Source organism: Chlorocebus sabaeus, chromosome 23 (genome assembly GCF_047675955.1).
Source record: "Chlorocebus sabaeus isolate Y175 chromosome 23, mChlSab1.0.hap1, whole genome shotgun sequence".
NCBI classification, from domain to species: Eukaryota; Metazoa; Chordata; class Mammalia; order Primates; family Cercopithecidae; genus Chlorocebus; species Chlorocebus sabaeus.
The window spans coordinates 70883910-70897094 of record NC_132926.1 but is presented as its reverse complement, the minus strand read 5'-3'; the positions used below and the strand labels follow the sequence as shown (position 1 = coordinate 70897094).

General features: G+C 40.6%; 1 protein-coding gene and 1 long non-coding RNA gene across 4 annotated transcripts; one reads left to right on the top strand and one right to left on the bottom strand.

Annotated features, from left to right (window-relative positions):
• Positions 1–5776: 5776 nt before the first annotated feature.
• Positions 5777–9502, top strand: TSLP (thymic stromal lymphopoietin). The gene is made up of 2 exons (XM_008014116.3): positions 5777–5954; positions 8258–9502. Exons 1-2 carry the CDS (start codon positions 5892–5894, stop codon positions 8384–8386), a joined length of 192 nt encoding a protein of 63 aa, XP_008012307.1. The 5' UTR covers positions 5777–5891; the 3' UTR covers positions 8387–9502.
• On the bottom strand, positions 6197–13183 carry LOC103244323 (uncharacterized). Of its 3 annotated transcripts, XR_005244148.2 has the most exons (6): positions 13020–13183; positions 11352–11517; positions 9712–9812; positions 9458–9512; positions 9195–9361; positions 8595–8700 (listed from the first exon to the last, which is right to left on the bottom strand). It is a non-coding gene; the product is annotated as an uncharacterized lncRNA (long non-coding RNA). The 3 variants fall into 3 exon arrangements; XR_012090891.1 differs by lacking the exon at positions 9712–9812; XR_012090890.1 differs by lacking the exons at positions 8595–8700; positions 9458–9512; positions 9712–9812 and adding an exon at positions 6197–7927.
• Positions 13184–13185: the final 2 nt, after the last annotated feature.

The following is a 13185-nucleotide window of genomic DNA, read 5'->3' as shown; positions in this document are numbered from 1 at the left end:
AATAGGCAAAATAAATATGACTTTCAGGGGTGAACACTAGCCACTTCTCCTTACATAAATACCATCCTTGGCTATAAACAATTAAGGTAGAATATGAAAAAGGAAACAATGTCCACCTCTGAAAGTGTGACACTCTCTTTTATATGAGCATATGAAAACCAAGAGGTAGAATGATTTTATGACTTGTGTCCTGGAGGATCCAGAGCAACACACTTTACTTTCAAGACCAAAGAACACCCTTCTGCTAGGGAAAGTCCATTATTACCCTTTCTAAATTATTATCAAGCTAAAATTGGTGTCATTGACTTTTCTTACTCCAAAGAGAGAGATCTCCCCTATCTCATCAATAACCTCTCTGATATCCCTTCCATTTTTTTAAATCCCATAATTATATTATTGAATAAGGTAAAAAAAAAAATAGCAGTCTTCTTTTGGCAGCTATTTTTCAAACCCAAACTGAGTTTTGCATGAGTTCTAGGCTACTTTAAATATTCAGAACAGTTCAAGGAAAAGGAGGAAAGACATAAATTTAAAAAGAAAGAGGGAAAGACTAAGGGAATAAAAGAAAGAGTGGGAAGCATTACTAAAACAAGAAATAAAAGTATTAAGAAAATTAATGAATGATTTATCTTTTGAGTGAGGGTAGGAGAAAAAAGAGCTATGTCATGGATCATTTTCTGATCCATCACATGGGTGAGAGTATTGCCTAAGCTTCCTGAGTAATCGCAGAGTGTTACAAATGATCTCACTTCTATTTCCATATAGAAGATACGCCATTCTTCACCTAACCTAGGATTTCTCAAACTAGGTACGTAGATACTGTTCACTCCTTCAGCATTTGCACAAATGAAAAGAGAAGGAAAACAGGAAGATTTTCAGCTCACCCTGAATTTTCACAGAGGGCCGTGGTCTGAATTGTTGCCCCAGGTGAGACAGAAGTAGATTCCAGGAAGACAGCAGCAAAGAACTAGAAAAAGAAGTCTTTATAGAGAGGTTCTTTTAATGGAAAAGAATTTGCTTCCTGACAATGATCTTCACAGAAGGTTAATATGCTTAAGCATATTGAGAATTCATTGAATGTCTATTACATGTAGTACAGAAGACAGCCCTATTGTGGTTATGATGATGACCATTAGCTTAAGAAAAATTGCCTTTCATGATGAATTTGTATGTGGTAGAGCTTGTCGTAGTCTACCCCTTGTAGTGGCTGTTTGGAAGCTCAGAATTCACTTTTGAGATCAATTGTTGTAATTCTCCAGTTTTTAGTAATGTTTTTCTATAGTCTTCCCTGCACCTGATTCTAAGCACCTTATTCCTTTGTTCCATTCTCTTGTCTCGCTTTGACTGTTTTTTTACCTTTTGGCACCAATGTATTTATTGCAAATCACTTCAAATGCTACTGGAAAGGTAAATAGTGAACAAATGAACTGCTATAAAACATTACCTACTTTTAAAGAACTCACAATCTAATAGATAAGGTTGAAAAGCATTATTGAAATGTTAAGTAATCTATAGAAGTCATAGAAAGAAGTCGAAAATAGATATGGCTTACAGGATAATGAGGTCGCATCCGGGTAGGAGACCACTTTTGGAGACATCCAATAAGATGAACGTGGAAAGACACGAAAATCTAACATCTCAGATTGGGAAGAAGAAAGCCCAGAGCATATTTAGAGCATATTACCTTCAGATACCATTTGCTGGAAGCCTAGGAGAATCAAGGAAATAAGGCTGGAAAGACAGCCTGGAGCCAATGCAGGAAGGATAATTGTAAATCTCAAAACAACCTTAAGTAGGTTGTTTTGCCATAACTTTTTGAGCAGAAAAGTAATATAATCCAGATGATCCAAGAGGTCACACAATTACAGATAAGGAAATTGCAGGCAACAGAAACAAGTGTTTAGCAATGTTTTAACAGATAAAGAGACACCTAGGATGCCTTAGGAGGAGACACTCTGCCTACCTCATCTCAACAAAGACTCTACATAGATCATAGACACAAGGGGTTTTTAAAAGAGAAAACAAAAGAAGGGAGGCAGCCTGGTTATATACCTCCAGAAGAATGCAAGTCAAACCTCAGTGCAGGCTGCTTTCTGCTGTTCTTGCCCCCATCAGCAATCAAGAAATGAAGCTGAAGGTTATAGTGGGTACTCACACTCTCTGGCCCTACAGCAAGCCACTAGAGGGGAAGGCATGTGAGGTGAGGGTGACAGAAGCAGCCACCATGCCCTTTCCTTTGTCTCTTGGAGATATCCAGCCCAGTGAAGAAATCTGGGTTTAGCTCCTGTCTGCCTATGCAATGTCCAGCTGCCGACCAGAATCATCTCTGATGTCACAACAGATGAATCAGATTTTGACATCATCCCACAATACCCCGAGGAGTTGGTGATGGGGGAAGAATGGACTTCTTTTTCAATGAATGCTGTGGTGACTTCAGTACAACACATAAAGAATTCCAGAAAAGGGCTACTTTTGAAGTCAGCGGTGAATCAGAGGTTTTCTGACCCTCTCCAGTGCCTTCTATGAAAAAGAGTTCAACTCTGGCTCCAGTTTGTCCCTTACGCTTTTCCGGAATCCCTCGACTTTCCCTGCTCTTTTTCCCGGGCACGTATGGCCTGTGACATTTGCTGGGACTTACACACGGCGTCCAACCTCCTTGCTCCGAGCGATGACTCCTAGGAACTTCCCTAGTACCAGAGCGATGCAGGCTCTGACACGCGAGGGCGGGGGGCGGGGTGGGGGTGGGGAATGAACGGGGAAGCGGAAGGGAAGGAGAGAGAGAGGGGACCTGGGTGTAGAGAGGGCCCAGGGCAGCATGAGCCAGGCTAGGGCGGAGCAGGGGGTTCGTCTCAGCAACGTGATCAGTGTCAGCCTTTCCCTCCCTTCAACGCTCCATTGGTGCTGCTGGAACTCGGAAGACTGCTAGACAGACATCCTCCAGGGCGCACTCCCTGACTGCGCTTTTAAGCACTCCTTTCTGGATCAACAATAGTTTGCTAGCACAAATCTGAGCCCGCCATCTCGTTGCTTCTCCTGTCTCTAAAACCTGTGCCCGCGCTCAGGCCCCAGGTGACAGACGTTTTCCAGTCTACGCTGTGCGCGGCTAAGCCTCTGGGAGGCAGAGCTCACGAAAGCGTGTGCCGCCTCTGGGAAAGCTGAGCTCAGGACAGCATCCTCTCCTTGCGCTCACTGCTACGCACCCAGCAGAGCGGTCTCCTCAGGTTTAACGCTGGCTTTAAGAGTGGGACTGTGAAGGTGGCTGGGCACTGGAATTTGTGGTTTTAAAAGTTCTTGACACTACTAGAAAGTGCTAGAGGACCCTTCAGCCCCTAAGGTGCCCCTAGTCACCAAGAGTAGGCGCTTTTTCTGAAATTGATATGAGAATTTGAAAAGTAGGATTTTTGAGAACAAGGCACATCAGATCTTTCCCCATTTATTTCAACCTCTTATCGTTCCTGCCCCTAAGGTTCTGGTTACGGTTGCACATTTAATGCTTTCACATGGAAGTGCTGTTGAAGACTGAGACTGCACCCACCCTCCAAAGCATCCCATAAGTAAGCACAGTTTCTTACTAGCCAAGGAGAAGGGAAAGCATTAGTTGAAGGCGGCCACACGGAATTCTCAGATGTTCAGGATGCACGGGACAGTATGCAAGGACCCCAAATCCTTACAGTGGCTGCTGGTTTCAGAAGGTGTTTCTCCCAAATAATAGAAAGGATTGGTCACTGAAACACCCTGTGGGAGAAAGACACTGGTATCCATTTCTTAAAGGACATTAACACATATGAAGAGTTTAGGGCAAAGTAAAAAGGAGGAAGGTGAGGGAAATTCCTGATGACTTTACTAATGTTAAAATTCCATAGATTTAGCTACTCCTTTTTTTTTTTTTTCCTTTCACATCATCAATTCAGAATTCTATAAAGGAAGAGAATGACATGGTAGAAAATCATTGGCCTAGGAGGAAAGAGCCCGTAGGCGTTTAGGTGTTATATATCTGCAGCCAGAATGCTCTGGAGCATCAGGGAGACTCCAACTTAAGACAACAGCATGGGTGAATAAGGGCTTCCTGGGGACTGGAAATGAGAGGAAAATCTGGTGCTTGAGCACTGGCCCCTAAGGCAGGCCTTACAGATCTAGAGGCAATTCAGCCTTGGTGGGGAGACTTTAGTATGAAACTGGGGTGGAATTGGGTTTCCACGTACATTCCCTTTTGCCTTACTATGTGTTCTGTCAGTTTCTTTCAGGAAATTCTTCATCTTTCAACTTGTAGGGCTGGTGCTAACTTACGACTTCACTAACTGTGACTTTGAGAAGATTGAAGCAGACTATCTCAGTACTATTTCTAAAGACCTGATTACATATATGAGTGGGGTAAGTGAAGAAACTTTTTTAAAACGAATGTATTTTCATCAGAACAGTAGGCATACACACACTCTACAATTTAACTTTGTAGGGAAGAAAAATAATTTAGAAAAAATCATGGTCCCACATTTTGTCAAGAATTCTTACAAGTGGCATCTAAAATGATTATCTAGAAATTGGCACATTCTAAGTGTGCAGATGCTGATGAGGAGCAGGTATTGATAGGCAGAGCATTATGCATCAAGGATGTCTATCCTCTGCTAAAGTGCTGCTCTGACTATGCTGTAAAAAGACAGCAGGGGAAAGAGCTTAAGAAAGAAGAGTAAAAGAGCGATAATTCTCATGAGCTAAACTTTAAGGGTTGATGCTGTGCTCCAGGTCTCTCCAGTGTTTTAGATGTTTCAGGATGCTACTTATTACAGAATATGGTGTACTTGGAATTTTTTAACATACAGTAGTAATCAGTTTCCTGATTAACCTAATTTCTAGATAGAGTTTGCATTCATGAATGGCCACAGTACAGATGTGGACATCCAAAGAATGGCATTATTACTCACCAGCATAGTGCTATGTGCAGTCGTGGCTTGAGGGAAAGGAGCAGGAAGTCTCCCTCTGAGACCTGAACCTTTTGGTGCGGTTTCAAGCACTAGCCAACACTATCTAAAGACTATTTCACTGCCTTGTCAATGACATAGGAAACAGGTACCTGAGTGGAAACTGTTTTCAGAGTACCTTTAAAGCCTGGGAGCAAAGGGTGGAGGGATGATTTTCCTTGTGGACTTAAAAGTCTTTACCCTCCTTGTCATATTTTTCTTTCTTCCAGACCAAAAGTACCTACTTCAACAACACCGTCTCCTGTAGCAATCGGGTGAGTAGAGAGGTCAGTGCTGCTGGCTTTCTCCAGGGAGACGCCAGGCATTTTGGAGAGGGAGTATCCTGCGATGTGCAGAACCCCGAGAGGTGCCTGGGCTCCGGGACGCCGCTGCCGGGGATAGGGGACATCTGGGTTGCCAGCTCGGGGCTGCTCCCAGCTTGTGACAACACTTCTGTTCCAATTTAGGGAGAGGAAGTCCCTATCGGGAGGAAAGGCAAATTGGGAACTGGGATGAGGGAACTTTGTCGGGGCACCACCTGCTGGGGTCCAGCGCTCCGTGCTTGGGCTCGGGCTTTTGGCGGCCTCCGCCCCCAGGAGACTTGGGCGGAGCGAGCGTGGGTGAAAGTCTTTTCGGACCAGTGCCCTCCGCCACCCTCGCCACGCCCCTGCTCCCCCACGGTTGGTTCTTCCTTGCTCTACTCAACCATGACGACCTCTTCGCTCTTACTCTCGACTTGTGTACCCGCTCCTCCCCGACCTTCCTTCGCTCGCCTTTCAGTCAATTCTCACCAACTCTCTCTCTCTTCTTTTTTTCTTTCTGGTGTTTTCTCCTTTTCTCGTAAACTTTGCCGCCTATGAGCAGCCACACTGCCTTACTGAAATCCAGAGCCTAACCTTCAATCCCACCCCCCGCTGCGCGTCGCTCGCCAAAGAAATGTTCGCCAGGAAAACTAAGGCTACCCTCGCTCTCTGGTGCCCAGGCTATTCGGAAACTCAGGTAAGCCCGAAGCCTCAGACGCTTGCTTTGTACCTTGGGACTAACCTCAAATTAAACTGGGGCTTTGGTGCAGAAGTCGTTCTCTGATTTTTATTTAGGTTTTATCTTTCGAAGAACAAATGAGCCGGGTAAAAGTAGTAGGATGTCAATTAGACCCACGTTAATACCCGGACTCAAACTCACCTATTTCTAGGGTTCTGATACTGTTTTGGCTGAATTATGGTTCTAAACCTTTCGGCAATGTTTCAAGGTATGTTGAGTGAGCCTCCTATATCAGAATGTTTTGATTGCTGGAGCATAAGAGTATGGCTGTTAAAAATGCCAATTCCCGGGGACTCAACCTAGACCTTCAACATCAAAATCTCAGGTTATAGGGCTACTTAAGAGATTCTTGTCCAGTCCAAAGTTTGAGCAACACCGCTTGTTCTAATCACTTAATTATTGTGTGCTTATTTACTAAAACGTTACATTATACAAAAAATCTCTATCCTATGTTTGCTTAATTGCTTGTATGGATGCTGTTGCTGTCTCTTTACATATTTTTGCACAGGTAGTTATCTGCATTTGAATGCTTGTGTAGCATTAAATATGGACATAGTATAGTGGAAAGTTAGGTGTAGGAACTCTGGAGACAACCTGCCTGACTTTGAATCCTGGCCGTATAACTTCTGTGAAGACTTAGTTAAATTACTTAGCCGCTGTGTACTATAGCTTCATGGGTAAAGTAAGTATCATATCAGTTAGTCTTACATAGGTTGTTTATGAGGATTAAATTAGTCAATACGTGTAAATGCAGTTGGAACAGTGCCTGGTACACAACAGGCACTCAATATTTATTTCAGTCAGCAAGTAGAGAATTTATCTTCAGGATGACAAGTTTAAGAAACAGAGAGAGACAAGTGCAGATATGTATGATTGCTCCTTATTAATCTAGTGGACTTTATATGTCTGCAATCTAGGTAGATGGACAAGACTGCCTTTTTTTTTTTTTTTTTTTTTTGACAGAGTCTCGCTCTGTCACCCAGGCTGGAATGCAGTGGCACAATCTCAGCTCACTGCAACCTCCGCCTCCTGGGTTCAAGTGATTCTCCTGCCTCAGCCTCCCGAGTAGCTGGAACTACAGGCGCCCCCCACCACGCCTGGCTAATTTAAGTATTTTTAGTAGAGACAGGGTTTCACCATATTGGCCAGGCTGGTCTTGAACTCCTGACCTTGTGATCTGCCCACTTTGGCGTCCCAAAGTGCTGGCATTACAGGCGTGAGCCACCATGCCCGGCCAAGACTGTCACTTTTTAGAGATTGAGGATTGAAGCCATAGGGCTGATCTGGGTTGAGCTTGAATTAGAAACTCAATACCAGACAGCCATATGAGAAATCTATTTGGCTTCATGCCTTCTTTTGAAGGAGTGACTGGCAAATCTACAGATGGCCACAATAAAATTCATTCAAATAAGAGCACAAACAAAAAACTAGATCAAGTTCTTGGACAGCAGGTGAGAAAGGGAGAGTCTGGAGAAATTTATTTCAGTCACCTCTCAAGCCCAAATGGAGAGTCTAAGACTAATAATAGTTATGATTTTATAGATTTTTGTAAGATTTGTGCTTGATAACCCTGTGACTTTATTAATCTGCATACCATGTGTCTAGGAGGCCCAGTGTACTATTCAAAGGTAATTCAGATAAAGTTATATGCTGGAATCCTCTTTAAAATAAACCTTCAGATGTCTGTGGCATATCTAGACAGTGGGGCAGGGGAGGGGGAAGGATGGGGAGCAGGAGCATGCATTTTGGGTTCAAAAAAGAGATTAGGTTTACTGAATTACGTCTATAAGGAGGTATAAGATAGCTCTTACCCATGATGAACTTGTGATCTTGTCAGGGAGATCTTGAAATCAGCAATTTATTCATTTATTTAATCACTCAACAAATATTCAGTGTTTCCTATGATTAAGACTCAGTGCTATGGGGAATACCTATGATGCAATATAAAGAAAAGCATGTTAAGTGAGAGCCAAGTTAAATGACACATACTCTTAAGCACTGGAAGACTTTCCAAAACCAAGGTCTGAGCAATTATAGGAGGCTTTCTGAAGGAGGTGGTGGTTGGCCTTGAAGTAAAAGTAGGTGGGTAGAGAAACAGGAATTCATTCCCCTGGAGAAGGCACATACTAGCACATAGTAAGCAGGTGCTTTGGATATATACTGAACGATGGATTTGCATAGAGAAGGCAATAAAACCTGCACTCAACAGTTACTAAAGATAGTGAAAAGTAATTTTGACTATTGATTCTCATATTCTACAGATAAATGCTACTCAGGCAATGAAGAAGAGGAGAAAAACGAAAGTCACAACCAATAAATGTCTGGAACAAGTGTCACAATTACTAGGATTGTGGCGTCGCTTCATTCGAACTTTACTGAAAAAACAGTAAATCATCTTTATTATGGTCATATTTCACAGCACCAAATAAATCATCTTTATTAAATAGATGAAACATTAACTCTAACTGTGGTGCAGAAGATCACAAATAGTTATCTTTTAATTACAGAAGAGTTTCTTAACTTATTTTTCTAAGTTTTTATTGTTTAATATAAATTTATAATGCAGGGGAAGTACTACTCTTCAAATGTTGAGGGAAGCTTCCGTAACATTGATGACTGGCTTAATTGGCAGTAATTCTCAGCCGTAATTGCATAAGCATTACTCAAGAGGAAAATCCAAAAGTGTAGCAGGAGAACTCTTTTCCTTGAAAAAGGAAAAATATTGAACTAAATGATAGCACCTAAACTTACGTTTAGAAGGCAGACATTCCTTCTACATGTAATGATACTTCTTGTGTTAAACTAAAAATTTACAAGAGAAGAAAGTGAAAGCAAATGGGGTTTCACAAATAGCTGTAAATATAGTGAAGCAATTTGAAATAATTTTCAAGCAAAATATTGTGAAAGTATTCTACGCTAAGTTTTAAATATTACCTAACAGACAAGAGTGGTATATAATAAGTAGATCCTGAGAAGTACCTTTGTTATAGCTACTATAAATATATATAGAGAGAATGTACTTTAATTTATTTTGTGAATGCTTTTGAAAATGTATATGTTCCTTTGTAATTGACACTATATATTTCTTAATAAAATAATTCTCAAATTTGTTTCTTACGAATCATCTTTCAAATCTAGTTAGTAGACAATTTGCACACATACTTTTCTAAAGGACATTATTTTTCTTCAGGTTTTTACCTCTACTTATCCTTAGAGTCCATTGACTGCTCCCCTTTATACCTGTTGGCCCTGCCTATAGGAGAAAATATTTGGAGATAGGCAGCTTCAGGATGCATTGCAGTCATCCTTTTCTTAAATTATGTCACTAGTCTTTTCTTGTTTCCCCTCTTGAACTTTCCTCACACCTGGAAGAAACAAAGTAGGCAAAAGTGAACAGGGGATGTCAAATCTGTTCTTGAATTCCTGCTGCAAGCTAGAGCCATAGGCACCCTCTCACTCACCTTCCACTCAGAATCCTCCAAACACCAGTGGGAAGGGCAACCCTGGCCATAGAACCTAGACCAAAATAGAGCATGTGGGAATGCACTGATTTTTCCTAGGAGTAGATATGCTCCTCTAATACTCCCCTGAGGGTTAGTTGGGGCTAAACTATGACAGAAGGGGGGAAGTTCAATGTCCTTAAATCCATCTTACCTACCAACAGGTAAGAGGAAGCTTACATTATATGTCCAGTAAGCATTTAAAGGGCACTTACTGTGGAACAAGCCTTCAGTCAAACACTGGGGATAGAAAAGAAAGACTCAGCCTTTTTCCAGAGAAGCTCAGGGTGTAGCTGAATAGGCACTTTCTTTTGTCCTGAGGAAAATCAAGACATGCCTTTCTAAAAATCTTCCTCTGAAGACCTGACCCAAACCCTTAAATGCCATTACAAGAGAAATTTCTTTAAGTATACTAACTCCATTTTAGTAGGGATTCACTGACTAGATTTTACTGAACTATGAAAATGAATACACACAATTTTTCATAAAATTTTGGGCCCAATTCCCCTAAATGAATTGAGGATTAGGGAGAAAGGAGACAACTCAAAGTCATCCCATTAAGTGCAGTTTCTTTGAATCTTCTGCTTTATCTTTAAAAAATTGTATAATTTATATATTTTATTCTATGTATTCCACAGATGTCTTAATATAAAATTAGTCATTTAAATTACACTGTCAATTAAAAGTAATGGGCAAGAGGATGCATTATATTAATTTAGTAAGAACTTTCCCAAATGTTGTAACAATGTGGATCATATATCTCTGTTTTTTTAAATATACTCAGGCTTTCTTGGTGGACTAGTATAGTATACAGTCAGTTATGTCAATGTTTCATGGTCAATAAAAGGAAGTTGCAAATTGTGATTTAAGCATATAAAGTTGGATATTTTCATATTGAGACTACATGGTTAGTTATGCTATTTATATAATCTATATTCTCACTTTTGTCTCCTTCATTCAGAGGCTAAGACTGCTGTATGAAAGTCTACTGCTGGCCAGGCGTGGTGGCTTACGCCTGTAATCCCAGCACTTTGGGAGGCCAAGGCAGGCAGATTGCAAGGTCAGGAGATTGAGACCATCCTGGCTAACACAGTGAAACCCCGTCTCTACTAAAAATACAAAAAATTAGCTAGGCATGGTGGTGGGCGCCTGTAGTCCCAGCTACTTGGGAGGCTAAGGCAGGAGAATGGTGTGAACCCGGGAGCCGGAGCTTGCAGTGAGCTGAGATTGGGCCACTGCATTCCAGCCTGGGCAACAGAGCAAGACTCCGTCTCAAAAAAAAAAAAAAAAAAAAAAAAAAAAAAAAAATACAAGAAAGTCTACTGCTGATATAATTCTTTATTTCTTTGTATCCATAAAGTTTTGCTTTCTTGTTACTGATATGGTTTTCCCTTACCTTTATTTTGATAAGGATAGAATGAAAAATTGATATTTGATTCTTAAAAGTTAAAGGAGCTTTTTTTTTTCTTTTTTAACAAAGAACATTGACAAAGAACTTTACCAGCATATAGAGTTGCCTCCTTTGACAATAAAAGGAGGGGCTTAGTCCTGTCTTGGTCAACATTTTTTCAAAAACTGAATTAAGCAAATGCAGCTTTAATACTTCTATAAAGAAAAACAAACTATATATTTTTATTTTTAGATGCTAATTTTCACACATTTCTCCAAAATTCACATAGACTTTTGCTAGGTTGTAATTAGAAGGCAAACAAACACCAAATCTCACTGGCTAGCAACAACAGTTAATTCTCACTCACATTACAAACTGGCAACCTCAAGTCAGCTGCAGGCTTTATCTACAGACCTTCTCATTTCAGGACCCAGGCTGAAAAAGCAGCTCCTATTTGAGACATACCTTTCTCTTTTGGCAACAGAAAAGAGCAAGAGAGTTGGTAGAAACAGATAATGGCTCTTCAAGCATCTGCTGGGACTTGCTGAACATCATGTTTGCTTATATGCACTGGCCAAAGTAAGTCAAACGCTTCCTATTCCTGCTCCACCATGAAGGATTTGCTGCAAGTCTTGGGCAAAGGACAGAGAGACACATCTTCTTACAGGAGGAAGTTTAAATATTGGAGATGCTAAAGTACACAACTCATTACTTTGGGAGGGAACATGACTAACATAAAAAAAGAGAGAACATTCCACATTTTTAGCATTTTATTAAATGTAACTTTTTTTTTAAACAAATGTTTATTAAGCACCCCTTTTGTTCCAGATACTGTTCTGGGTGCTTGTTATGTATTAATGAACAAAACAGAAAAAAAAAAAATATTCTCTACCTTTATGGAGCTTACCCACTAAACTATTAAAATAAGCCTAATAAATAAGTTAATAGTACAGTGAGATGTTCTTTTCCCCTCTTTTTTAAGTTAAATAACGTTTACAAATAATTAGCAACTTGTTCACTTTTAAGTCATACCACAAATATGGCTGAAAATGTGCACTGCTACTGAGAAATCCGGGGTACAAATGAAATCACAAGTAAGTACAACATGTCAAGGACTAAATAACAAGCTCTCATTCTGCTATCATCTGCTTCTTAATGATCTTAACATCCAAAGTGTTTGAGGCTCTGTGCCAGAACTATAAAATAAATCAAGAATTTTTTTTTGTTCAAGAGTGTATGAGTCAGATATTCAAATTAGCTAACAAGTTACTTTTGTTTCATAATAAAATAATTACATTTTAGAACTGGAAGGAACCCAAGAGAGTACACTGATCTGTGTAGAGACAGACCCTCCTTATCCCTTTCAAGCACAAGTATATTTACATTAGTAAATATACCCTCTTTATCCCTCTCAAGTACAAGTATATTTACATTAGTCACTCAACCCAAATCTGAATAGGCTGCCAAAACATTTTCATAAACGAAGTGAAATGGAAATAAAACAGTAAGATAAGAGGTTATTCCATATGTCAAACTTTGGTCCTGGGCTCTAACGTCACCACTGTTTTAGTTAACGTTCACACGATCAGAGATTGTTCCCCAAACCTACATCTTGGTAAGGCAGTTGGCTCTCGAGGAGTGAGGTGTCTTGACACCCACTTCGCTGGAATCAGTCTTCTTCAGCATCCTAAGGCACTTAGCTCTAATGAACTGCCCAGACTCCCCTTTGCATTATGATGAGCTCCTCTTTAGAACCCCTACTGTCTGCTTTTGACAGCCGACCTCAAGGAATACTGACTTAATCCAGGGGTCCCAATAACATTTAATATTTACCTTCCTTTTCTCGGAGGAATCTACAGTTATCCAAGTTGCCCAAGTGAGCAGTTCCCTTTCCCCAAATAATTAGTTCTACTCCCCAGAGAGTCTATGAGTGAATCCCTCTGTCACCTTTGAAATGTCCCATTATAGTTTTCATCTGTAAATATGTCAGTATATATCCAAAAGATGAGGATCTTTACGTAATCAAAATGCTACTATCACATGCAAAAATTAAACATAATTCCTTAATATAATCAGATATCCAATGTTTAAATTTTTCCAGTCTCATGTTTTTGTACATTTTAAAATAATCACATGTTTAAATCGTTTCCATGTCCAAGGCGTCGATCTCTCCTCCACTCTCCTGGGCGTCGCGCTTCCCTCTTTGCTTCCCGCCCTTGCGGTTCCGTCGGAACCTCAGGAGCTTCCTTCCGCCGCAAAAGAGCTGGAGAACAATGCTAGGCAACATGCTGGAGACCTT